The sequence below is a fragment of the Ptiloglossa arizonensis genome, chromosome 6, assembly GCF_051014685.1.
Source record: "Ptiloglossa arizonensis isolate GNS036 chromosome 6, iyPtiAriz1_principal, whole genome shotgun sequence".
Lineage (NCBI taxonomy): Eukaryota > Metazoa > Arthropoda > Insecta > Hymenoptera > Colletidae > Ptiloglossa > Ptiloglossa arizonensis.
In genome coordinates this window covers 19609023-19635272 of record NC_135053.1, presented here as the reverse complement: position 1 = coordinate 19635272, position 26250 = coordinate 19609023, and the positions used below count along the sequence as shown (strand labels likewise).

Below are 26250 nucleotides of genomic sequence, written 5' to 3'. Positions count from 1 at the left end.
AAGTGATAGCAGGACTTGGTGATTTTTTCCTCACGCGGCAAGAATCTGTGTCACTCAATGTTTACGACCGTTATTACCTTTTATGATTGGATCTATATAATTTGCAAATCTACCAATTAACAAGTTATTTATTGTAAATAGCCCTTAAGGACGATTCCTTTCAGTAACTTGTTTTTGAAATATACACATTTAATTTCGTTGAATCATACTTCTATGTGGTATAAATAATTAAATATATTTGCCTTCTTTATTAATAAAAATGTATATTTTGTTATTTTGGTTTCACTATAAAACAGGAAATTTCATTGCATGACACTAGTATTTTCAATAAAAAAGCTAACTTTATTTAACGAATATTTTCCAAACAACAGAACTGCTGCAAGAATCACGAAAGGATTTTCAAAATTTATTTCATGATCATCGATCAAATTTTACATAAACTCCTTAAAATCTACACCAAATTAAGGCGAGCGATTTTTTAAATTCATACAAGTGTACAACACTGTAAGAATTTCAGTAGTTCTCAAAATACCGGAAACATCCTTTGGTTCGTTTGCCGCCAAAGCTAGTTGTGTGTAGCGATGAAATTGTTTATCCTTTGATTCAAGATCCTTTGCCACTTCCAAGATTAATTTAGAAATTGAATTTAAAAAGTGCGATTTGGGAAACGATTCTTTCAAATCGTTGTAGTGAAATTCACGTCTTTCGGTAAAATTTATCATTTAACAAAGTCGACGATGGCCAAAGTTCAGCTGGCAAACGTAGCTGTACTGGACAATCCTTCGCCGTTTCTAAATCCGTTTCAATTTGAAATCACTTTTGAATGTATTGAAGAATTGAAAGAAGGTATTTTTTTTAATTTTTTATTTGTATTACCAAATACAACTGTACATTTACGTTAATATTACTCGACTAAAGCCGTTTTCGAATGTTCTCGGCAATTTGTTAGGTTAGTTTTAATAGTTTAGTAATGTATTTTTCAAGGACGAATTAATGGTTTTTTTTAAAACAATTGTATTGTTAAGATATATATTAGTGTAATTCTGTTTAAATATTTTGTTTAATGAAATTGAAACTTTGAATAATCGTGTCGCTGAAAATATACGCCATTAAATATGATGCTTGTAACAATGGAATTGCAGATTTAGAATGGAAGATGATCTATGTCGGCAGTGCCGAGTCCGAAGAATTCGACCAGGTTTTAGACACAATTTATGTTGGTCCAATTCCTGAAGGAAGACATATGTTTATATTTCAGGTAAATTCAATATATCATTCAATAAATTTATTTAAAGTAAAATGAACTAGTAAAAAATCATCTGTAATTTTATTTAAAATCCAAATACTTGTGTTTAAGTAACTTTTCCAGAATCTCTTTAATATAACAATGTTATTTAATTTTAGGCTGATCCTCCGGATGTTAGTAGGATACCAATCAATGATGCCTTAGGAGTTACAGTTGTATTGTTAACTTGTTCGTACAGAGGACATGAATTTGTGCGTGTTGGCTATTTTATAAATAATGAATACATAGATGCTGAACTTAGAGAAAATCCACCACCTCAACCACAGTTTGATAAAGTGCAACGAAATATCTTAGGTGATAAACCACGTGTCACTAGATTCAAAATAAATTGGGATGATGGAGCGAGTTCAACGACAAACAATGTACCAGAAGGCATGGATGCACAGTCCTTAGAAGAAACTTCACAGGATGCACCAACATCTACATTGGGTTTCACAGAAAGTACACACAATAGCATGGAAGTGATATGAATAGCAGTTTACTGAAAATAATGAGTCAGCTAGTGCAGCTCGTAACTTGAAGAATGAAGTAGTACCTGGAAACAAGATTAAAACGGTTCATATATTTGGATACCTCAAAAGAAAAGTGTTAAAAAGATGGGAGCCTTTTGTACAGTATATGTTAATCAATTTCCCTTGAAAAGAACCCTTTTGAAAAATAGCAACATGTTGGTTAATGTGACAATTTAAAATTTGTATGGGAATGAAGTTGTTTATTACTGAGTATGTATACATAATTACTTGCATTGGAAAACAACCATGAATAATTTATTATGCATTATTGTGAAAGAAATAATTTGTCTGAATGAAAAGAAGTGAATTTATTAAAACATATATAAATTTTAAGCTAAATTTAATAGATTTTCTGTTAGGAAACTTTTAATAGAAAATTAATATGTGCTTCAAACAAAAAATGTTTAATTCCAGGGTTATTATTGCAAAAAAAAAACTGTTACAGCATTAGCTCTTGGTCACTGTAATTTGAATATGATTGTATTATGATATTTTAGAAACGTTTGGAATTTTGTGTTTAATACTTTAAGTATTATTATAGTATGGCTTATTATCGTATCGTAAATTAATAGTCAGAAGGCTATTTCCATTTTATCCTTGTATGTACATATATACTAAAATGAGAAATACACATTATGTTTTTACTTCATTAAATTTTGATTTCAAATGCTTTACCTTTACCTCTACCTCTCATTACTTATAATTGTAGTATAAAATTATTTGATATTGAGAATATAAAAATGGTAAGATCTGGGAATAATATAAGATAACAAATAAAAATGTAAGAATATAAAATAACATTAATCAAGATATAAAATGCTTGACAAGTACAGTCGTGTAAATGACTATCCGTTTATCAGAATGTTGTGCTCGTAGTCGGTGGTTTACAATTGCAGTTTTAGTTTTTGTCGATATTGTCAAACGAGTGTAAAAATACTTCTTTCTAAACATAGACCGATCGACATATTCAGCTACAACACACACGCATACAATTTATTAAAATTCAACAGCGTAAAATTTACTCCGAGTAACATGCCATTGTAGAATTTATAAAAATACAAGTTAAATTTACATCAAGTTCAAGATGTAAACCCATATCGATTTTGTATACATATTTTCCATCCCGCCAAGATTTTCTTTCTGCATTAACCCTTCCCCTCTACTCCAAACTACTTCAATGCAAGTTGTCTATTGTTCCCAAGAAACGAAGGCCTGCAAGAATATGACTACGCTACTGCCGTCACCCCCCACCACCTGATTGTCGCGAGCAGGTCTGAACATGTTCAGTGCACGTCAGTCCCGGCGATTAGCAACAGCGTTAGACCGCAGGTGGATTTCGAGAAGAGCAAGTGTCTTCACGTGCAAAACCTTACACGCGAATGAACCTGTCAAGAGTCTTCAAACAAACATTACGCGCTTGCGATTGCAACTATAATCATATTTTGGATCCTCTTTATATCCACATCTCATCTTCCAATGGTAAGTAGACAATATTTTTGCTAGATAAAATTTTGTTTTGTACCTGACAGTCTTCAATAAAAAAAAATAAAAAAATTGAATTCGGTAATCTTTTAAGTGTAAATTATCAGTTAAACGAAACAACGGCGATTACATCATTATAACGAATTGGTACGATGGTCAAATAGTGGTAAAATTGAACGCCAGAGATATACATGTCATCGAGATGTGAGTGCGAGTCATGTACAATGTATATTTGAGTTGTAACACATGCTACCAGATCAAGATAACAAAATATGTTCTATCGATTGCTAACTTTTTTTCTTAATATTTTCATTTACTTCATTTGTAAACTCCTGTCATCATTTCATCATTTTTCCTAAAAATTTATGTTGAGAGATTGATGTAACTAATTATGTTTGTTTTTTCATTAAAAAATAACTTCTTGTCGCAACTATGAAAAATATAATTATCAACGATAATGCAGCCCTTTTTTTTTAATTATAATTGAAGTGACGTTTATAAATAAAAAACCAAAGATGTTCAAATAATTTAGTACGCAATATTTCATCCAAATCGCATCGTGTCTTATTACTAGAACCGGAATATGTGCTCTACAATTCTCGGTACCACATCGGGAGCACGCCGATGACTCACGCAACCACCGTTTTTTTTTTTCGCCCGGGAATCTCCGCAGCCATCATAGGAACAAGATATCGTAAAGAAATAAGGAACCAATTGCTGTATCTGCTTTTCAGATAAATAATTTCCACTGCTATCGATCGAACATCATTCATTTTGTTAATAAATATTGTATATTGAAACAAAATATTATTGCTGGACTAATTGGACCACATTATGTGACACATAAGAAAAGATCACGTGTTTTTGTTGTTTTGTTTACGTTTAATTTTGTCCCATTTAAATTGTCACTACGTTACTGAAAAACAGTGTTAAATCACTACATGATAGCTACATCATTTCTTCCAATTTTTTTGTATTAATATTATAATTTTTATAGCATAATATGTGATTTTTTTGAAGATAACATTTCATAGATACACATCGGAAAAAATTATTTTTAACTGAATCAGATGATGCAAAGAATATTGTTACAGAATTTTGGGAAACTTTAGTTAATACTTTTTCATGATATTCGAACGCATTACATGTACACTTTATTTTACTAGAATTTCAAAAATCTTAAACTTTAAATTACATTTAAATGTTTATAATATTTAAAAAGATACTGCTCAGATTATTGAAAAGGATTGTTTACTTTAAGTAAAGAGTAAAACCTATCTTATTGCATTATGAAGTGTGTATTTTAGGAAAATCGTACGTACTTGATCTTATAAACAATAATCAACCACATATTTCACGCGTTTACCTTTATTACGGATGAAATAGTGTCTAATGAACTTAATTTCATCATGTTATAACCAACATCATCTAAGCTAAACTACAGGGTGAACGTTCGTAGTTTCAAATGGCGACCCGTTACCTCAAACAAAATGGCAGTCTACGCGCATTAAATTTGCACCATCACCCTATCGTACTTTTATTAACTAATAAAGAATGATGGTAAAGGTATAATTTATGAATACTTTCCGCAAGTAGAGAGTTTATATCAAACGAATTTTTATTGTATTTTGATCTATTACACTATTTAACTACGCATTTATATTCAAGTACGAAAATTATATACTTCAGTTGTTAAATTGTTATACAAATGTGAAAAACTTCATTTTATATATATATTTTTGCTTTTTGCATTTTTTTATAATGTTTTGACCCTGCTATAACTTTCCAGAAATAATTCAAAATGAAACATTAATTGATGATTTAATTTGATTCGTTAAAAACAGAATTCGTCTAAAAATAATAATAAAAGTGTGTATTGTCATTAATCTTTCTGTTTCACAAAAATTTTATATGTTTGTTAACAAAAATATGAATTATCAATTGTTATCATTTACAAAATTAATATACTTAGGAATATTGTAATCATCAGGCCAACCGTGTATATTTAGTGAGAATAAAACGATGTCTTTAAAACAAATTAACAATGAATTAGCAATAAATTTCATGTTTCTCTTTTTATAATATTTACTCCTTAAATAAATCTAAATTTGGAAACAGCTTCACATCGCTGTGTTTAGAGAACAATTATTTTGTTTAAGTTTCGATTATACATAGGTTTTAAAGAATGTTACAAATTTCTCGGAATTCAAAACGAAATTGCCATGCCTGCTAAATTTTGACTATTTCAGAAAATTCAATAAAGTTATACATAATATTTTTTTTATAAATTTTATTATTTTAATGGTGTAGTTGTATAATTTTTGAAATATTTTTAATTTAAGATATGTAAATTTTATATCTTTTGCTAAATTCAATTACAGTGGAAAATTGACATGAAAATTTTACATAATTCATGTAACGCACTACATATGATATTTCAATTATTTATAATTATGAAACTTATTTTAAGTAACCGAAATAGCGTTTATTTAAATAATGTAGATCAAAAAATGTATTCTAAACTAACAATAATTATTTTCTCAGGCTACGATAGAGGAAGGACAATTTTGTCATGACGATACTCACTGTTCCTCGGAACAGTATTGTTATAATGTATCTGGACGATGCGTCGACTATACTCAATGCAGTAGATATAATCGACAAGAAAACAAAAAACGATCTCGACATCCTTCGCAATGCGGACTATGTCTTCCCAAGTAATTACATTTTACTAACACTATTTTTTGTAATGTATTTCCCTCTTTTATTAATATCTATATATAGAGTAGTGGAGAGGTTAGTTTTGATGTGTTTACTAATTATAAAATAATTATTTTTAGTTATACTACAGAAGAACTTGGTACAGGGGAAATGGCACTATTGTGCAAAAAAGCAGAATTATATCAAAATGTTTCTGGTAAGAAAAATCTATACAAAGAAAACTAAATTAATTAAACTTTTAATATTTAGATGTTTATTATAATTCTGATTTTTTTTATACAAAAGCTGGGAGATTAAATAATGGTATAATCATTTACTCAACAATTGGAGTGGTACTTCTCCTTGCAGCAATTGCACTTTTTGCTATACTTTTAAAAAGAAGTAAGTAGAAATGTTATATACTTCTTTAAGTGAAATGTATAATTTAACATAAATTTTTTGAAATAATAATTTGTATATTTTAATAAATTGAAAAAAATGTTAAATGTTATATTTTAGGAAGGTCGAAGGGACGGGACAATAATATAGAAGAATGTGGAGATCTTTGTTTGGTAGAACCAAGCGCTCCACCAATTGAAAGTAGTGAGTATTATATAAATATTTTGGTGAATTTTGTTCACACTTAAGGCACGCAGTTCACATCACTTAATGCAGCACTTCTATAAGACATACTTTTTAAAAAGGCACAAAATTTAGTAATTGAATTTGCTATTAATGAATGAGTAGATTAAAGTTTACCATTTGTTTGAAGGTATATTTTTTTTTAAGATACTTTATTTAATGTCTTTGTTTTTAATCAAAACATTTTTATGAAAAAAAGTACCAACAAATTGATGGTATTGCATAAATTAAGAAATGTATGAGCACTGTAGCTTGCTTTTCTGTCTCAATTGATTACTTTTTAACATCTTTTATATTTTAAAATTACTAACCGTGAATAAAAACGGTTAATTTTTTACGAAGATTGCAATTATTTCATTACAGTATACTATGCCTACCTACTTGAATGCTGAATTAACTGTGAGCTGTTCAAAATGCGGTAATAATTTACATAGAATTATGTATATTATATTAACAGCACTAACACAATATTTGACATGTTCTTTTATACATCAACTAATTTTACAGGACCATTTATTGATTGTGGAGAAAGGTTACCGTTTAATAATAATAAAAATGTAAAAGATAAAAACAAACTAGTATGTGCTGCTGCTTATAAAGCTCCCAGTTGGGTTCGTTCTAATCCAGATTATGAAAGCAATTCAAATGATGATGCTACTATTGCATTGGACCAATTGCATTCCAGCATGGAATTACCACCAGCTGATAATAATGCCAATACCTGGGTTCCACAGTAAGTAAATGATCAACACTTTTAGAAAATGCATCACTATACTTGATTAATTTTATATATTTCAGTTATCATTGGATAAGTAGATGCATGGTGATTATATAATTGTATTTTTGCAGACAATTGCCACTTACAATAGTAAATGGTAACATAACAGAATTTGGAGTGGAACAAGTGAGTACTAATGCCGTTCAAAGGAACAACCCTTCTTCGTCTACTGCAACTGAAGAAAATGGCAACAATAATAGTAATGATTCGACATCTGAATCAAATAACGCTCAAGATGGTAGAGAACGTGGTCGGGGCTCAAATATTTTAATCGCTCAAACAATATCTATGAACGTAAATGTTCTCAATAGCGATTATTGATCTTGAAAGATATACATATAATGTAAAGTTAAATCACGCAAGTGCCTGATTTGAAGAAAGAATCATTGAATTATTTGGTAAAGATTTTTTGCATATTAAAATTTTGTTTTAAAAAAAGTAGAAAATGGTAACATATTGAATATTGTATTTATATAATATAATTAAATTTTTTATCTTGTTTTATCAATTTGGTCATAATAGTTGAAGACAATTCATATTCAAAAAGAAAATGAAATATCGTAAATTACAAGGTTGTCAGCTAAAAAGATCTAGTCAACAAATGTTTAAGCAAAACTGACTACCGACATTTTTTACTTATTAACTTATAAAATGCACATAATAATTTTCTCATGTTTAAGCATTTCAAATACGCTTAAAGAACAATTTTAATTTCTTTTCGTTTTCTTTATACGAGTCTTATGCTTCAATTATCATAGCATTTACGAGCATTATGACCTATTGCATTTTATTCATTTTTGCTTTCCTTTTTGCAGTCTTGATTTTAATGGTGTACTATTTTTAAAAAGAAGAATACAGTTTCAAGATTTGACAGAAGCATAAATTAAAACAAAATAGTTAAAGGGTTTCTGTATATCTTAAGTATTAAATAATATATTATTTTCTTATAATTATATACAAGCATTTTATATATTAAAGAAATACTCTTCTTTTATTATTAGCATGTTTGATAATAATTATTGTGACAATTAATAATTTCGAGATTACCAATATAAAGTGCTCAATAGTTTGCAACATGCAATATTTGCAAACTTCAGAAATGTGATACATGTATACATCAATTTTTGTTAGTTTTCAAATATTTATGATATCATGAATTATAAAATGTCATAATAACTTAAGATTGGAATAATTGTTCAGATAACTATTACATAATTCAAGTAGTGTAAGATAAAGTAAAATTCGAAAATTTTATTGAAATATTGTATTAAAAACATTTTGTACATTTAGAGTTAGTAAATGTTACTCATTATTTATTTATAAGGTTATGTAACTACATTATGTCCTCATGTTATTATTTTCATCAATATGTATCTACATAGCATTATAATTTATTATGTTTTATACTTATGCATCATTGTAATTAGTATTTTAAAATTTAATTAAGTACCATCCCACAAATGAAATATATTAATCTTAAATATGATCAGTTTTTTAATATACTACGATAAATTGCATACAACATAAAATTTGTAATAAAAAAATAACAATTTGATAAAAGACTTTATTTTGTACCCTTATTTTTTGCAGAAAGTAAAATAAGATGTAACACATTTTCTAGTTTTGCATTTAAAAAATGTAAATATTTGCTTTCCACTGTTTAATGTAATAGGTGCTATATAAAGTTTATTAATAACTCCAAATATGTAGCCGACTAAAAGAGACAATACAACTTTTATAAATTTTAATTAAGCATTTAAATCTTGCAAATTTAAGTCTTTGCCATTGGCAGCAATGTATAGTGACAATTTGAATTACTGCGTTAAATTAACTGTCAAAATTGTACGTACCAAATTATTTTTTCGTGTCAATCCTATTACAAATATCTAATAACACAAGCAAAATGGATGATAAAATGATCTCCAAGAAGAAACATTTGAAATATACCGAGTCACAGATAAAGGAATTATTGGAAAATAAAATTAAGTTAATGGATTATCTTAAAAATAATCGGGATCAACATTCTGATGGTAATTGTATTATTGCTTATGTTTTTCCTTTTTATATAAAAGAAATGATGTATTCTTTTTTTTAGAAGATGAAATGAAAATTAAAGATCTAGTATCAAAAATAACCTCTATGAAGGAGAATCTTCAATCTGAGAAACAAACATTAGAGTATAAAGATCATGATTTGACCAAACATTTAAAATACATAGTAATTATTTTTATTCATTCAACATAATTTTGCATTTCAAATATATATACAAGTATAAATAAAATACATTATCTTTATAGACAAAATTAGAAACAGAAAAATGCAAATTTTTAGAAGAAAATCAATCACTACAATTACAAAAAAATAAATTTAGGGCATGCAAACAAAATTTGAAAGATCAAGAATTGTTGGAAAAAGGAAGGTTTATATCATATATTGTCTTATTAACACATTTCTTTACATTTATATTACATTTATGTACCTGATAAATTTTTTAGCATTTTATAATTATATATTATAGGAAGAAATATATGTTGTATAGAGAATTAACTCGCATTCGATGGGATTATGAAGATCTTAAAGAAAATGTGAAAGGAAGTATCCTTTTAATCAATTACTAATCAATATACTCATATGACATTTCTTATTTATGGGACATCTAATATTTAAGAATAAATTGTGATATATATTGATATATAGTGATTTTATGAAAATATTATCCTTAATTGTATTAGTAGTCGTGTCAAATAAAAGAGATTTCATTCACCATTTTTCTTATAAAAATGAAATCACTAAAGACCTGACTGATCTTTTGTGGCAAGAAATATACAAATCAACACTTCATAAAGTAAATGAAGATGAATGTAACAAAGAAAATATAGAATAAATAATCATAATATATACACAATTTAAGATTTTTGTTTTAGAATTATTGATTAATTTTGTAAAGTAAGTTTTAAGATTCAGTGTACATTTCTTATATAATAAAATAATTAATACATTTTTACAATATGAAATAAACAAGAAGTACACAGTTTATTAATGACACTAACAATATTAGACCATATTTAATGTATTATTGTTATCATATTTAATAACAATCAAAATATAAGATAAAATCTTTTTAAATGTTTATCTAAATGTAAGTTTAGATATGTGTTTTAGAAGACAATGCATTTCTCATTTTATTGTTAAATATATTTAAAAAATAATTATTTTTAATATTTTACTAAAAATATACAACTATAATATAAATAATGTATTATGTACTTTTTCATGGTAATATTAATCTTATTAAAAATATCTTGCCCATTTCTATTGTAATTAAATTTTTTTTTCTTTCGATAAATTAATAAAAGAAAATTGACAATTAAAAACTTTTGGAACAATATCACTATAAAAACACCTCTGTATATAAGTTACTAAATTTAAATTGTTTATAATATGTTATTTTTAAAGGGCTGAAAACTTGATTATGGTAAAGTAGAGAGGAATTTCATTTTAATGATTCAATTTTAAACAAAATATGTAAAAATTTCAGATTCTTCGTAATTATTGTGGTTTAATGTTCCTATATATGCTGTGACAGAACAACAAAATATTAAAAAAATTTAAGATCCAAATGTAAAAAGAATGTCAAATCTCCTAAAATCTCGAAGAAATAATTTATGTAATATGCCGATAATATATATTTCTAGTTTCAAATTTACGTGTCCTAGTATATTTTTGTGGTAAATGTTGCTGTAGGTTACGACGAATGCTACTAAGTTTCCAACCTGTATTGCTAATCGTGTATTCCTCTTACGTATCATATGTACAATTGCCTAATTTTGGTTTCTGAAATTGTTACGATACATTGACGGCTGGTAACAATTAATGAACACATATTAGAATTAAACAACTTTTTCTCTCTCTCTCTCTCTCTCTATATATATATATACATACACACACACACATATATATATATATATATATATATATTTAAAAGAAAAACACGAGCATTGATATAAAAAAACATGTCAACGCTGCTCCGACTCATTCGTTCGGAAGGAATCAAGAACAGGTTGACTTTTTTAGTGTCAAAAGATGTTAAAGTGTACAATACAGTGTTTCGTAGTACATCAGTGACAAAACAAGACAAAGACGTCCCGGATATACCGTTTAAACAAAAACGAACGTGGGTCAGTTATGGATTTTCGGAAACGAATGAGAGAGAAGATCGACATTATATGCACGCAACATATTTCTCTTACGTTACTGTTGCTTTAATATTTGGAGCATTTGTGCTAGCTTATTTACCAGATCCAACATTGAGAGATTGGGCTCAGCGAGAAGCGCATTTGCAAGTTCGATACAGAGAAGAACATGGTTTGCCCCTACTTGATCCAAATTTGATAGACCCATCAAAATTTACTCTCCCAACTGATGAGGAATTAGGTAATACTGAGATAATTATATAAATGGCATCTAGATAAAGTATATGTAAATGAGAAACAATCCTAGCATTCTTACATCGATTACAAGGTTACTGTCACATACATATTTCATTCACATATTTCAATCTGTAATGGTATGTATAATGTACAATAAATAGTTTTCATTACAACTGAAAGTATTTTATTCTTGAATTTTCAAAATATTTGTAAGGTATACAATACCAGGAAAGAATACACATTTTTACATAAAGACAGATGTACCTTTATAATTTCATACTTATTGTATTAGAAGCATTGTGAACAAATTATTTTTTTCAGTTATATAGTTTCATGGATCTCAAAATTTATTGATTTTTACCATTCAATTAATAATACACAAATGTTTAATTAATTATTTCATAATAAAGTAGAATTTATAATCTTACATAATAATCATAAGTTATATTATATAAATTTAACATATACACTGTCATATACTTATTTCTTAAGTTCTATTTCGTAAGTTAATCTATGTTATAATCGAGAACAAAAATTATATAGTTACAAACATGCACAACAAAAATTGTAAGAAGTAAAATAGTTTATGTATAAAGATAATACTTCTTTTTCCTCTTAAATGCTTTAATTCAATTTTAGTTTAAGTGATTATTTTACCTATATACAGAATTACATAACTTTTTCTCATATACTCAAAGATTTGTGTACATTGCGTTTAGATAAGTAATAAAATACAAGCGCACAAAGTAGGATGAGACAGTACAGTTATAATATATGCATTGCGCCTTTATTTTATCTCCATTCTTTAAATATTTTGTTAGAAAACAAAAATACGTCCTCGTTAGAAATATAATAATCGTTACTGCGTTGATGTTACTGTAGACGTAGGAGCAGTACCGACACCAGTCATCTGATTTTGCTGAAGAACAGGTGTATAAAAAGACGTATTCTGTGGTAAACTTGCACTAACGGTAATAGGTGGCATGCCAGGTAACGAGATCGGTGTTGTTACTACATGAGACTGAGGCACATTAAATTGTATTTCAGGTGACATTGCACCCTGTACAGTCGTGAAATCTTTTTGCGATTCAATACCAGTTGCTTCATTTAAAAGTGTTACATTAGTAGTGAATGTTGGTAAAGATGGAGTAGTTGGCATTCCAGGTATATTCGGCATTGTGTGTTGATAAGGTAAAGAATTATTACCTGAATAAGAATAAAGTTAAAAATAACTTTTCACTTTTCTAATACTATAAACTTAACTTAAATACAAGAATCTTGTATTGTTATTATGTTTACTTACTTACTATTCTACAATTATTTATAAATACTTACTACACACAATATTTGTAGTGTCTTGATTAGATACAGCATGAGGTACGGAATTAGTAGTTGTAGATCCTCCGACAGTAGTAGGATTTACTTGTGGAGCAGTGTATGTTTGCATACTTTGTGTATACACAGTTTGCACTGTAGTTGTTTCAAGTTCAGATTTTGTAGTGCTTTCATGGGATGAAATGTAATTAGGTGGAATAGAAAAACCTGGGGGTATGCTTATAACCATGTTACTTCCTCCTGTGTGAGTAGCATTTGTTGCCATCTGATTCGGAACAATAGGCTTAACATTACTCTAAACAAACAGAAAAGTACCATTAATTGAAGTATTTTAAGATATTTAATACAATACTTAGAAAATACTGTTGTGTACCATGTACGAATTATTGGGTTTATGCTCTTGCACATTTCTAATAGGTATTCTGTGAAGGTATCCATATCCAATTCCACAACCCAAACTACAAATGTGTTAAAAACACCATTAAACAAAATATTTACAAAAAAACATGAAAGTTAATAACTAAGACTATGAAACATATACACTTTTAAAGAAATTAGTGTAAATACCTTCCTTCACCACCCCAAGTATGGTTGGGAATAATTGTAACTTCTCTGCAAGTATCATCTTCTGTATTATATACGTACAAATTTAAAGGTCTTAACTCGTGTGCTTCTATTAAAGTAAATAAATCTTCTGATTCATGTAACACCGAATCAGCACTGATAATATAATCTGTGAATGGTCGTAATCCTGCTAGTTCAGCAGGAGAAGATGGATGCACTTCCTACAGAATACATACATGCGATTGATGAAAGTATTATTTGCATCTATAATTTTTTATTGAATCTTTTGTAGTCCAATTGTATCTGTAATCCATATCTAATTACATGAGTAATATTATCTATAAATTTTATTTTGTTTATCCTATAGATACAACAGTACTTTAAAATAAGTCAAATCTGTTGGTAGATTATTATACGAGACAGATGGACCACAAAAGATTACATAATCACACCTTGTTCCTCAATATAGACTTACAAGAACATGCCAAACATTTTCGTTGCAACCTTCAAAAGAACAAAACCTTACGCTAACTCCAAGAAGACCCTGTCCACCCCATGTAAGACTTGGTACTATAACAGTTTGTCTTACAGATTGCATTTTACTACTATACACTGTAATTGATAATTTTTTGTCCACACCGCTTTTAAGAAGTTCCTTTAACATATCATTATCTTGATTCTATAAAAATTCATCAGAATTAAAATATTAAATTTTTAATGTTAAAAATACATATATTTAATGACAATATAGTTATAAATATAATTTATTTATTTGGTGACTTACAAAAGTAAAATTGTTATTAAAAACGAAAACAATGGAAACATACCAAGCGAGTATTTCCAATGGCTACAATGAAGTCGAAGAATGCTTCAAGGCCAGCTTTTTGTCCAGGAGAACCATCCTGTACCTGTTTTAATTGTGAAGATAAAATTAATTTAAATTTATTAAATATATAAAAAAAAGAATAACTACACTAATGTAAGAATATATTAATATTAAAATTACAATCCAATATCTAATATTGTGTATTTACTTATTTAATAAAGTTTTGTTAATTTTCATATTCTAAAATGATTTACTATTCGTGATTACATTAAAATTTTTCTTATTAAAAGGAAAAATGTCAGTTTACAAAGTGAATTAAAGTATTCTGACAAGTTTTCTTACCCTCAATACATGGTAACCTTCTGTGCCACCTCCAGGTATTTCGATACTGTGGGAAGATCCCATTTCTGATGAACCAGTCTCTTAAGTTACTTGGTCTGTAGGAATAAAGACCATCAAAGCAATTGTTGTGTAGAAATTAATAATTGAAATAGAAAAATATGTAACACAGGAGTTTATACAAACTCTTTGGTGACGTAGCTTATCATATGTAAAAGTTCAGGTATGCTTACGATTAGTTCAGTGTTACCAATGTAAATGATACTTTTTAAATAAAACAATCTTCATTTTGAAATTGATTTACAATATCGATCAATTTTATTTTGATACGATTGATATGTTTAGTACGAAATCGGGTAGCATTGTTTTAAAATTATATGCATTTATTTTTAATAAATAATACCATTAAAATTTGCATTACAATTTAATTACTTTCTTGATTATCTTCTTTATTCTCTTTATCTTTAATGACTAAATTTTTAATAAAGTGTATAATTTATTATTTTTAAATCAAATATTATTATTTTTATTATAAAAAATATGGAATTTCAAAGGCACAGAAAAAATTTCCAAAATATAAATTAAATAATTGATGCTCCATATAAGGAATTCAGTTGACAAAGTAAAACTTTTCGTATGTTACTTTTTGATTCATAAATTAAAGTATAAAAAAGAACAACTTTAGCATCATAGGAAATTCTATAAAAATTGAAAATAGACCTTACAGAAAATGACATCAATAAAGTACTTTGATGAAATAAAAACTCCAAAATAAAACTTTTATTTGACAGAAATTATACAAAATATTTCAAAGAAGCCAAGCATATATTGTTGGGAGTTTTAAAAAGGAGATCACATTCTGAAATTTATCATGGAAATTGCAACTAGTACATTCATAATGTAACAATCTTACTAAATCTAGTCGTTCGTAATGGGCTCCCTAACAGACGTCTTATTATTGGCTATGTATCTATGCATTGTTTTTGGTCGTATGTACCAGTAAAATTCGGCTCATCTAAGTATTACAACCTTAAAGTATATCTATGGTGTTATTTGCGCAAGCGTCACAAATTTAAATACATTGAAAGCAACCATACCATAATTTTACGTTAACTTTGACAGGTTTAACTCAGAATATAGAAAATAAGAAATTATATCTTCAGAAGATGGATTCAGATATAGAACAAATTCATAACATTGTGCTCGATGCTCATCTTCCATCAAGTATAAATGATTTGAAAAATCCGACGGAGGAATATGTAGTCAGCTTAATCACCGCATTTTTAAGGAGATTTCAGATTGATGTTAGCGTAATAGATAAAGTAAGATTTTAACATTTTTAGTTTTAGTTACTACGTATTATTCAAATTCATTGTTTTATATCAATTTAAATTATAGCCAACAATGGAGCAACAAGATGTAATGTCATACATTGAAGATACCGAAATAATCGGGCTCTTAAATTTACATGTTGCAATAAGACAAATATGTGAACGAATATATATAAAAGAGTTATGTATTACAGATATTATTAGTCCAGGTATATATCTTGTAGAATAAATTTAAGATTAAAAATTTTGAATAATAAAATAATTACATAAAAAATAATTGTACTGACTAGGTTCAAAAAGAGTACGCAAACAAGCAAAATTTCTTGCAAATTTTATACTATATGCAACAACTAAATCTGAGACAGACATAAAGGACAAAGTTAATGAAATTAAAAATAAAGCAAAAATCTTGAATGACATGTTAGAAAAGAAGAATGAATTATTAAAAATGATAAATGACAAGGCATTGCATACAGCAAAACAGTTATCACTGAAGGATCAAGTATTGTCTTTTAACAAAGAAATTTAATTTACATATATAATTTTGTATATCTTATTTTCTTTCAGTATATCATTGATATTCAACAACTACAATCCAAACTCGAGAATAATAACAAAAAACATGCTGAATTAATGTCAAAAATGTCTGCGGTAGAAGAGAAAAAACGACAAGCAGTGGAACATTGTGGATCTTACAAAGCACAAGCTTTAAAGGCAAGTTAAAATATGAAAACACAATTGAAAGTATATACATATATTTCTGTACAATAAACTTAATATAAGTAGCATTGTGCTATTACAGTTAAGCAAAACTATAACAGAATTACAATCAGAAATTGTAAAGTCTCCTGAAGAATATAAAAAACGTTTGAAGGAAGTGGAAAAACAACAGAGTTCTAAAGACAAGCAGCGTGAAATAATGCAAGAGACATTCCAAGATAAAAAACATTTAGTTGAACAACAAAAAGTTATTCTGACTTTCATTCAAAAGCAATTAGATAAGTTTGGTGAAGTGCGAGATATGAATGAGCAATTAAAGTATTTATACAATTATATTTTTCATATACATATAATTACAACTTTAGAAAATATCACTCCATCATATTTCATATGTATGTATATTTTTTTAGAAGTATATATGCACAAAGAGACAATGTTAAAAAGCAAGTTGAAATGCTCAGAGCAGATATTGGAAAAGTTGAAACAAGATTAAAAAGTCAAAAAGATGAACATAGAGAAAATAAAGTAGATGAACTTCAAGCACAATATGAAGAACGTCTTTCTCCTTTATACAATTTAAATACTCAATTATTAAGGTATTACAATAAATAATATATTGATAGTTTTATTTAAAAGTATATAAAATTGTTTTAATTACAGTAAGAAAAAATTATGTCAAGAAAAATTAAAAGAAGAACAAGTTCAGTACAATGAAGATTTCTTAAAATTGAACAAAATGCAAAGTGTCACCAAAAAATTGGAAGAAGAGACAGTAGTTCTTATTAATAATTACCAGGATCTTTACGACAATGAAATGGCAATTGTAAGTTTAATTAAAATATACATTTAAATTCTCTTTTAATTGCTTAAGAGAATATTGTTTAAATGCATATTATTCTTTTCAATTTTGTTTATATTTATAGGAAAAAGCTTTATGCAATACATGGATAAATCACTAAATCAGATATAATTTTTCTAAGATAAAATTATTTTTTACAAATATAAAGTTTAAAAGATTTTAAGTTATTTCTGCATGACATTTACTCAAAACCTATATTGACAAAAGATCCTCGTAAGTGTTAATGTCGTTATTGTGTAATTTCACAGACATAGAATAGATGACAAACAGCACATAATTTCTTAAAAACAGCATCATATTTAACTAGTTAAAATTAGAATATATTTGAAAGATTGATATTATGTGTAAAGTTTTGTTTACAATATATTTCTTACATAAAAATTATGTAAATAATAAAAAGGTGCAAATATATAGGAAATAAAGTGCAAATAAAGTTAATATCTTATATTTTGTTTAATTACATGTGTTAACAGTATTCTTACATAATCATTTGTGTGTGTGTGTGTGTGTGTGTATATATATATAACTGTACCTATTTATCTAAATGTACTTAATTTATTGTATTATTCAATAACTATGAAACATTAATGTTTGGAATGATAATAAATATTCCAGACAGTAACAATATATGAATATTTTTTATACAAGAAATAATATAAGTACTTCGATTCTGTTAATAGCTTATTTAAATATTTTTATTACACATATTGACAAGTAGTTTCGATATTTATGACTTTCAATGCTTTAATATTCAGATGTTTCCTACAGTACATAATATTGATAGGGTAAGAGTATAATTTTTTTCAACAAATTTAATAAACATTTAACTTATTATCATCACAATACCATTCAAGTTTCTCCTCTGTGCAACTTTTAGTACATTTTATAATCTGCATTTCTCCTTGTTTATTTAATTTAAACACAATATATACACTCAACTAAATTTGTAAACTTAAGTCATTGACACAATTCATTTAATAAAATTACTCTATGTGGCAGTGATACAGAAAATTAAATTCTAGCTGTTTTTAACATAAATTAATCTACAAACTTGGTTTCTACACATGTATCTCTGGAGATTATTTATTCATGGTAAGTTATTCATATAGGACTTTCAAATGACATAAAAAACTATTCGTTTCAAATTTGTCATTGTTTGAGATAGTATACCAAATGTATGTATTAGAAAGAGTTGGTTTATTTTTTTCAAAGTCTTACTGCTTATAAAGGACTTCCTAATTGAATACATCTAACATTTCAAATGAAATATAATGCAAAAAACAGTATAGCAATTAATAGCTTGCATAATATTTGCTAATGATAAAAAAACAGAAATAAAATTTCTATATTTTTATACAAAATATGTTATGTATTATCAATAATTATAAAAATACATAGGAATAGAGAACAATTTCAATATTTTATTGCAACACAATATGTTAAAATCTTTTATATTAACAAATTCTTCAAGAATTTAATTAATGATTATTTCCATATAATATGCACAACTTTTTAATAAAGCTAAGATTAAAATATACACTCTTTTTCACAAAAATAACATTTCTTTCAATGATAATACACAAAGCTATGCACCCATATAGCTTAAGCTTTCTTAAAGAGTATGATACAAGTCAGCCTTCTTTCATTATTTGAATGACTGAACTATATGAACGTTCAAAAGTTGTAGAAGCTTTACAAGAATTAAACAATTAGTTCAAACACACATTTGTGCATATGTATTGTATATTCCTTTTTGTTATAATATTAATATGCATATAATTTTTTATATGTTGAACACTCTGATTGGTTAAAAAAAATCAACAGTAATGATGTGATGCGATGCAATATACAGTCTTTTCAAGTAAATATAAATTTCAAGATTTCATTTCTGTTGACAGATATATATCTTTTAAAATTCTCTTTATATTATGTAATGTTTATTAATCTTTCTCAATACTTTTTCATTACCATAGATAAGAAAATAAAACAGTGTACAGTTTTCAAACGAACTTCTGTTAAACAAATTTCTGTAATAATAGTATTTATTTACAAGTGTATGAATTCAGATATTTTACTCAATATATTGTTGATTTCAAATAATGTAATACTATACCAGGAATTCTGTTCTTAAGTATTACTTTGTATATAATTCAACATAATTCGTATAAATATATTAAATAAATATTAATTACAATCGTGCATAAAATAAAAATCTATAAATTGAAAGACCTTAGATCTATTAATATTAAAATTATGGGAAAACGTTAATATAAATCATTTTGAATTTGTTACAAGATTGACATGACATCAGCTAAAAATATTTTTTTACATAGAAATTTATACAAAAACACATTTTCATCTAAACACAACTTACAGGCAACTTTATGCATATAAGCAAGCATAAAGATACATTATAGAAAATATAATTATTAAGAAAATTACAAGGTTTTTCTAAATTTATTTTTATACTGCCTGAAAAGACAAGTCAGTCGTCTTCCATTCCATTCACAGGGTATTCAAAATTTAAAGATATAATAAATTATACTTTTCATTTTATCAGAAACATTTCTGATTATTTTTTGCCATAACCTATAGAATTATATTACTGGCCTTTATACAATTATTAGCTGTTCTTTCTCAAGTGCTGTGCTTTACATTTTGCAAACGAATTTTGACATAAATATGACAACTAAATGTTTTAAATATAGAAAGTAACACTGTTTAATTTGACGATAAATATAATTTAAAGGAAAATATAATAAGTACTTTTTTTTTAATTTTAAAATATTTAGGTTTTAAATTATTTAAAAGTTAAAATATTAGATCAGTAACAGCTAATGTTGCTATGAGGTTTCTCTTTTTCTGAATATAAAAGTCTATTGTTTCCTAATTGTTAAAATCATAAAAAAATCATAAGTAAAAAGGTTTGTAAAAGGCATATATCTATTCAATACATTAAAATATAAAGATAATTAACAGAACTTTTTAATATACATTTATATACATCCATCAAAGGAAAACGTACATTGTTATTTTATTGTTCCCTTCCCCTTCTTTTTTCAATTTTTTAAACTAATTACAAAGATTGGTATAGTAATGAGCCATTTCTGAAACAACTCTGAGTACAATATCCTTTATTTCCAATCACAATATCTCTTTAAATGCTGCTTTAGTATTTCTCGGAACCTCCTTATATTTGTGATTTAATGAAATACGTAAAACACGTTGTGTAAGTTTTTAATAATAGGAAAAGCATAAACTATACACAACTGACTGGGCAGAAAAATGTAGTCATTCAGTATAGCCCACTTCTATTTTTCTGGTTGTTTTGACTTCATTCAAATCTATTTTTAATAATTTAAACAGAGCTAACTTGAATAGACGAAGTCAATGGTTCTGTTTCATTATGTGTTCTTAGATTAATAGGAGCTTCCAAATTAGTATTATCTATATCGCTACTTAATACGAGACGTTCTCCCTCGATTAAAGACACATTAGAGTCTCGATTTCCATCAATTTCTGTTGATTCACTATTTAACATTGAGGAACTACCTTTAATACTCTCCTTTGAAGTTGTCTGAGATCCGAGTTTCTTTTCTTTTTCGGATGCACTGACATGAGCATTCTTAGTTATCTTCCCATCCTTTTCCCGTGGCTTTTTCCCAAGTACTGGGAAATTCGTTATCTTTGAAGCAGTCTTTTGATCCTTCGATTGTCTCATTGAACCAACTCTGTTCGGCTCTGTGGCTTCTTCTTCTGTGATTGATACAAGATTACTCTTACCTTCTCCTCCAGAATCTTCTTTTGTTACTTGAATTGGTATATCATCTAAACAAAAACAGAAAAGAAAAAAATAGAAGTATATTATTATTATGATTCAACAAAAATATATTAAAGTATATATTAAAACACTGTGAAGAAAGCAAATACATGGATCAGGCATTTAGTGTAAAGCAAAAACTAACTTAAATATTACAATGTTAAGCTTTCTAAGTTTAAAAAACCAATTATATAAATTCTATTGGCACGACTGAATAATTTGATACATAATTAATAAATAGACAAAACTGTCTACAGAAGTTTTTGTTCAAATACTGTAATGCCATATACTAATTTGTGCTTTTACACGGAAATAAAATAATGTAGGCTAGTAATAGTAGGAAAGGAAACGTGAAGGAACTAGGATGAACCTGCATTAAAACATATTTAATATTCCCAATTCAAATTAACGTGCCAAAACTTCATGCAATTTCCCATTATGTGCACTTCAATATACACAATTTGTTAGACGTAATTTTATTGTTTGTAGATGATGGTAACTCTGAAACGAATTTATCGGTAAATGCATAAATTACAGCTAATTAAACTGCTTAATGTTACAGAGTGTAACAGCTAATCTGCCGCGTGTTTACTGAAGAAAGTTTGGTGATCCTAAAGTGCTGAAACTGAACCACTAATACCATGTATTCGTTGATAGAGCAGCAGTTGTATGATAACTGATTGATTTATTTCCTTCCAAATATAAATTTTCCATTGACTTGTGGATCAACTCCCCTAGAACTTGCTCTTCCAATACACTGTATAAATGTGAATCAGTGTTGATTTTATTTATGTTGTAAGCTGAATCAGAGTGTTCTTTGTGTTCTTTTTTCATTTGCAAGTCCATCTTCAAAGTGTAATCTTTGTTATGTTCAGATGTATATTTTTTCATGTATTTCTTGTTCCTTTTAGAAGAGGATTTATTAGGTGAATTCTGAGTACTGCACACATTTCCACGTCTAGAACCCTCCAATGAGGAAGAACTGACTTTTTTAATTCTGAGGTCTTCCTCGCTCGTGATCTCGATTGAACGCTTCGACTCCCAAGGGAACCACATCATAGTTGATATTGTTCGAGATTGATGACTTTCATGTAGAATAATGCTGCTCGGTTCAGGTGCGAATAACTTCTCATCCAGATCGTCTAATGACACATGTTTGCAACCAATGCATATTTGCTGAATCCAGTAATTTGTTAAATGTGTTTGTAATTGTATAAATATTTAAATGTAATTCTGTTCCATATCATTAAAATACGTTTCTTATAAAGAAAAATAATTTTATACGAAGAAAATAATTTTTGTTGATACGAATTCAACAAACTTTTGATTCGTATAAATAACTAACAATTTTTATGTACACTAACCTCTAGACATAAACTAAAATATATTTACAAAGACAATACTGCATGCGAAATAATTTATAATAAATAATAAACATGTATTGTATTCATGCATGTTCGATTCTGTACACGAGTTCTGTATGTATGTAGTATATTTATTTAAAGTTTTATTAAAACAAAATTTCTCAATGTAAAATTTTTACTGTTATTCATCTCATATTTTAGTGCAAACTGGTAATCGCTATACAATATGAGAACATTAATAACATGCTAGGTAGTTATAAATAATCTAACAAAAAAAACCAGATCCTGTAAATTGTGCCAAAGATACTACACAACAGACATTAATGAAAAACTTGAGCGCGTTAATTTGATGAATTATTCTTCGATGATAGTTATTATTAGACGTTAAAAAACCATTTTTAATGTGTAAAAGCGTACCTGGTAACTTTTTAGTTCGAAAAGAGGCATTTGTGATCATAGACTTAGATACCGTCGCGGTTGCACTTGGCGATAACGCAACACTAATGCCAATTGGTCCTTCACTAAGATGACCTGAAAGTATGAAATATTTTTGATACTTGGTGCTTCTTATTACTGGCTATTAAAATATTTTGATTGACACTTCATATACCTGATGGCCCAGAACTGGCAGAATTACGTATAGCATTTGTGACTAGCATAACATCTGGATATGCCTCATAACATGCTCGATTATGAATATCTTCCACTGCTTGATTTCCTAAATACCAGCAGTCATTATACCTGCCAATATATATTACTCCTTACTTACATGATTCTAGTCAATATACTTATATTATTTAAAAAAGAAGTTACTTTCATTAGATGTATAATACTCTATACATTGTATTAAAAAAAGAGAACTATATTATATAAGTTACTATAAAATGAGTATATTACGCACATAGCAAAATATACAGCATGCAAGAATTCAAGGAGAAATTGACTGGATACAGGTATACGAGGTAAAAGTCTTGGAACAAAACTAGACTCGCTTCCATATGAAGATCGTTGATGATGTCCAGGTTTCATAAATCCTTGAGTCACAAGCCTGTAATAAATTATCAAGAATATAATTATACCTTTATTAAATGTATAAAACTGATAAATTTCATCTTACTTGGTAGCAACTTTGCATAATTGTTCCAAAGCAAATTTACTTATGTAACCAAGTTGTTGATTGTAGATAAAGAGAAGAGCAGTCATAACTTTCAATCTATTCTGTGCATTTAGTGTTTCTACTTGTTGTAATGGTCCCCAACTAACTAATTTTGTATTGCATTCTTCAAATCTACGTACTGCACTCTCTGTTAAAGAGGCATGTGCTAGGCTTTCAGGCTAAACAATACAAGTAATAAATGTTACAAATAAAATTATAACTGTATTTTACTAGTATTCATTTACAACAAAGTATATACCTCATGAAATATGGAAAGCATGGCAAGTGATGGTAATCTAAAAGAAATAGATTTCTGTTGTCCAGATTTATCCACTATTTCCAGATTGTATAATCCAATCAATAATGTTTCTACAGATCGACAATTCTGTAAAAGGTATTTATTAGAAATTAAGTAAAGACTTAAAGGTTTGAAAAATATCAGTTATTATAATTGCTCCATAAATTAATGTCAGCAATTGGCTCAAAGTATACAAACATTAACAAATATTAGTAACAAATTAAGATTACATATGTATTTTTTCCATATATATAAAATATTTTATTTTTAAATTACTAGTACAAAAATACTTTAAGTAAAAATGATAGATTGTGTGTTTGAACTTGATACATCTATTCTATAATCAAATAAATGTCACATTGTTGTTCCATGCAATTCAAACTTAGATTATAGTTGATCAATGTTATATAACATTATTTCCACATACTTCAGATGTAATGACTTCATCAAACATAAAATATTAATGACATTCATGTTTAATCATGTTGTCTCTTTCAATTACATAATCTTACCTTGATATCACCATGAGCTGCAGAATTTAAATAAATATATACTAACGTTGGCAAAAACTGCAAGGTAAACCTTTGCAATTCCGTTTCCCGAGAACGATAGAAATTGTATAACTGATCGCATACTGTATCCACCAGCTATAATAAAAAATTATTGATACAGATAAATGACATATAATTTAGAAAAGTATAGTTTTGCTAATAAGGACCAAAAATAACAAAAGAACATATCTAATTTCATTATCGTTGTCCACATTCCACTCTATTAAAGACAATAAATAGTTGAAAATTAAATTAAACAAAACTAAGAAATAATACATGCAACTTGAATACTATTTGCGAAAAGTTTCAATTTATCTTTTTCTATTAAAGTATATGCATAATATATACCAACAGCAAATTACCTGACTATATTTACCACGTTCTTCTAAGAGCATATAAAGCGCTGTAACTATTTCGTTGTCTTGCAACAAAGTGGTAGCAAAAGTGTGAAGCTCAGACCGTGAAACATCTGCATAGTCTGCTAGCCATTCATTTATTAAACTCTCCATCATTTTTACTTTCCTCTCGCCTGTGTCAATAAATGAGGATTTTGTTGATTTGAAATTTCGCCATCCAAAATAAACCATCTACCACTTTGACGATCATTACACTGATTTGAAAGATTATTAAATTTTCACGAACCACTTTTATAAACAGTGCTTCGAATACACATCATTGCTCTAAATTAAAGTGTATTATCGAATTTATAACAAAGTAAAATAAATTCGGGAATCGAACGGTTTGCAATAGATAACTGTGATAATGTAAAATATCATTAATATTGTTTGATGTCACTATCACATGCGATTTCAATGTTAAGCTTAAGTGCTCTGATCTTGATAATAGTCACTTTCTTATCAACCGATGACAGTCAACAAAGTTTAAATTTATTCAGGATCATGCTGCAACATCCCACAATTACGTCCATGTCTCCTCCAAGCGACAGTCAAATCTCAATTGCGAGTCTGACACTTGTAACTACCGTAATTGAATACGTAGTACATAGATAGGTATGTATCTATGGTAGATATAGATATGCAACAAAATCTAGTGACTTTTAATTGGTTGAATTGAAACAGAATCAATAGAGTTAAAATATATTTTTTAAATAATTATGTGATTAATTATATATCTTATAATATCTCTTTTCCGACCTGTAATTACATAAATATATATTTTGATCTGTATAAGTTAGATCATCACATACATTAAAATCGGCCCAATCTCAAAAACAGGC

General features: G+C 27.5%; 7 protein-coding genes across 12 annotated transcripts; 5 read left to right on the top strand and 2 right to left on the bottom strand.

Moving 5' to 3' along the window:
* The first annotated feature begins 548 nt into the window (after positions 1-548).
* Asf1 (histone chaperone asf1) lies at positions 549-2308 on the top strand. The gene is made up of 3 exons (XM_076314011.1): positions 549-846; positions 1143-1258; positions 1405-2308. Exons 1-3 carry the CDS (start codon positions 738-740, stop codon positions 1774-1776), a joined length of 597 nt encoding a protein of 198 aa, XP_076170126.1. The 5' UTR covers positions 549-737; the 3' UTR covers positions 1777-2308.
* An 815-nt stretch (positions 2309-3123) lies between these two features.
* On the top strand, positions 3124-8381 carry LOC143148081 (uncharacterized). Of its 2 annotated transcripts, XR_012992396.1 has the most exons (8): positions 3124-3297; positions 5845-6017; positions 6141-6217; positions 6307-6402; positions 6520-6603; positions 7150-7375; positions 7492-7818; positions 8236-8381. XR_012992396.1 is itself a non-coding variant. In XM_076313984.1 (7 exons), exons 1-7 carry the CDS (start codon positions 3295-3297, stop codon positions 7739-7741), a joined length of 909 nt encoding a protein of 302 aa, XP_076170099.1. In that variant the 5' UTR covers positions 3124-3294; the 3' UTR covers positions 7742-8192. The 2 variants fall into 2 exon arrangements, 1 of the variants encoding a protein (XP_076170099.1); XM_076313984.1 differs by lacking the exon at positions 8236-8381 and having other exon boundaries at positions 7492-8192.
* An 834-nt stretch (positions 8382-9215) lies between these two features.
* LOC143148083 (uncharacterized) lies at positions 9216-10432 on the top strand. 2 transcript variants are annotated; one of them, XM_076313989.1, is made up of 5 exons: positions 9216-9450; positions 9516-9637; positions 9718-9839; positions 9939-10015; positions 10156-10432. In XM_076313989.1, exons 1-5 carry the CDS (start codon positions 9324-9326, stop codon positions 10302-10304), a joined length of 597 nt encoding a protein of 198 aa, XP_076170104.1. In that variant the 5' UTR covers positions 9216-9323; the 3' UTR covers positions 10305-10432. The 2 variants fall into 2 exon arrangements, with proteins under 2 accessions (XP_076170104.1, XP_076170103.1); XM_076313988.1 differs by having other exon boundaries at positions 10153-10432.
* Positions 10433-11218: 786 nt separating this feature from the next.
* On the top strand, positions 11219-12023 carry Np15.6 (NADH dehydrogenase [ubiquinone] 1 beta subcomplex subunit NP15.6). Its single transcript, XM_076314636.1, has one exon. It carries the CDS (start codon positions 11434-11436, stop codon positions 11875-11877), a length of 444 nt encoding a protein of 147 aa, XP_076170751.1. The 5' UTR covers positions 11219-11433; the 3' UTR covers positions 11878-12023.
* A 598-nt stretch (positions 12024-12621) lies between these two features.
* Positions 12622-15141, bottom strand: Grasp65 (Golgi reassembly-stacking protein 2). Its single transcript, XM_076314635.1, has 7 exons — positions 14918-15141; positions 14577-14657; positions 14225-14428; positions 13753-13970; positions 13559-13643; positions 13186-13480; positions 12622-13056 (listed from the first exon to the last, which is right to left on the bottom strand). Exons 1-7 carry the CDS (start codon positions 14978-14980, stop codon positions 12710-12712), a joined length of 1293 nt encoding a protein of 430 aa, XP_076170750.1. The 5' UTR covers positions 14981-15141; the 3' UTR covers positions 12622-12709.
* Positions 15142-15844: 703 nt separating this feature from the next.
* LOC143148082 (uncharacterized) lies at positions 15845-18262 on the top strand. 2 transcript variants are annotated; one of them, XM_076313986.1, is made up of 9 exons: positions 15845-15949; positions 16037-16236; positions 16313-16454; positions 16536-16747; positions 16813-16959; positions 17048-17283; positions 17376-17561; positions 17626-17788; positions 17889-18262. In XM_076313986.1, exons 2-9 carry the CDS (start codon positions 16081-16083, stop codon positions 17922-17924), a joined length of 1278 nt encoding a protein of 425 aa, XP_076170101.1. In that variant the 5' UTR covers positions 15845-15949; positions 16037-16080; the 3' UTR covers positions 17925-18262. The 2 variants fall into 2 exon arrangements, with proteins under 2 accessions (XP_076170101.1, XP_076170102.1); XM_076313987.1 differs by having other exon boundaries at positions 15900-15903.
* Positions 18263-20028: 1766 nt separating this feature from the next.
* Hyccin (PI4KA lipid kinase complex subunit hyccin) lies at positions 20029-25978 on the bottom strand. Of its 3 annotated transcripts, XM_076313705.1 has the most exons (9): positions 25376-25978; positions 24975-25109; positions 24424-24549; positions 24126-24343; positions 23910-24056; positions 23619-23749; positions 23426-23539; positions 22285-22786; positions 21517-21652 (listed from the first exon to the last, which is right to left on the bottom strand). In XM_076313705.1, coding segments are annotated over exons 1-9 (1599 nt in total). In that variant the 5' UTR covers positions 25601-25978; the 3' UTR covers positions 21517-21651. The 3 variants fall into 3 exon arrangements, with proteins under 3 accessions (XP_076169821.1, XP_076169820.1, XP_076169819.1); XM_076313706.1 differs by lacking the exon at positions 22285-22786 and having other exon boundaries at positions 20029-21652; XM_076313704.1 differs by lacking the exon at positions 21517-21652 and having other exon boundaries at positions 21738-22786.
* Between the last annotated feature and the right edge of the window lie 272 nt (positions 25979-26250).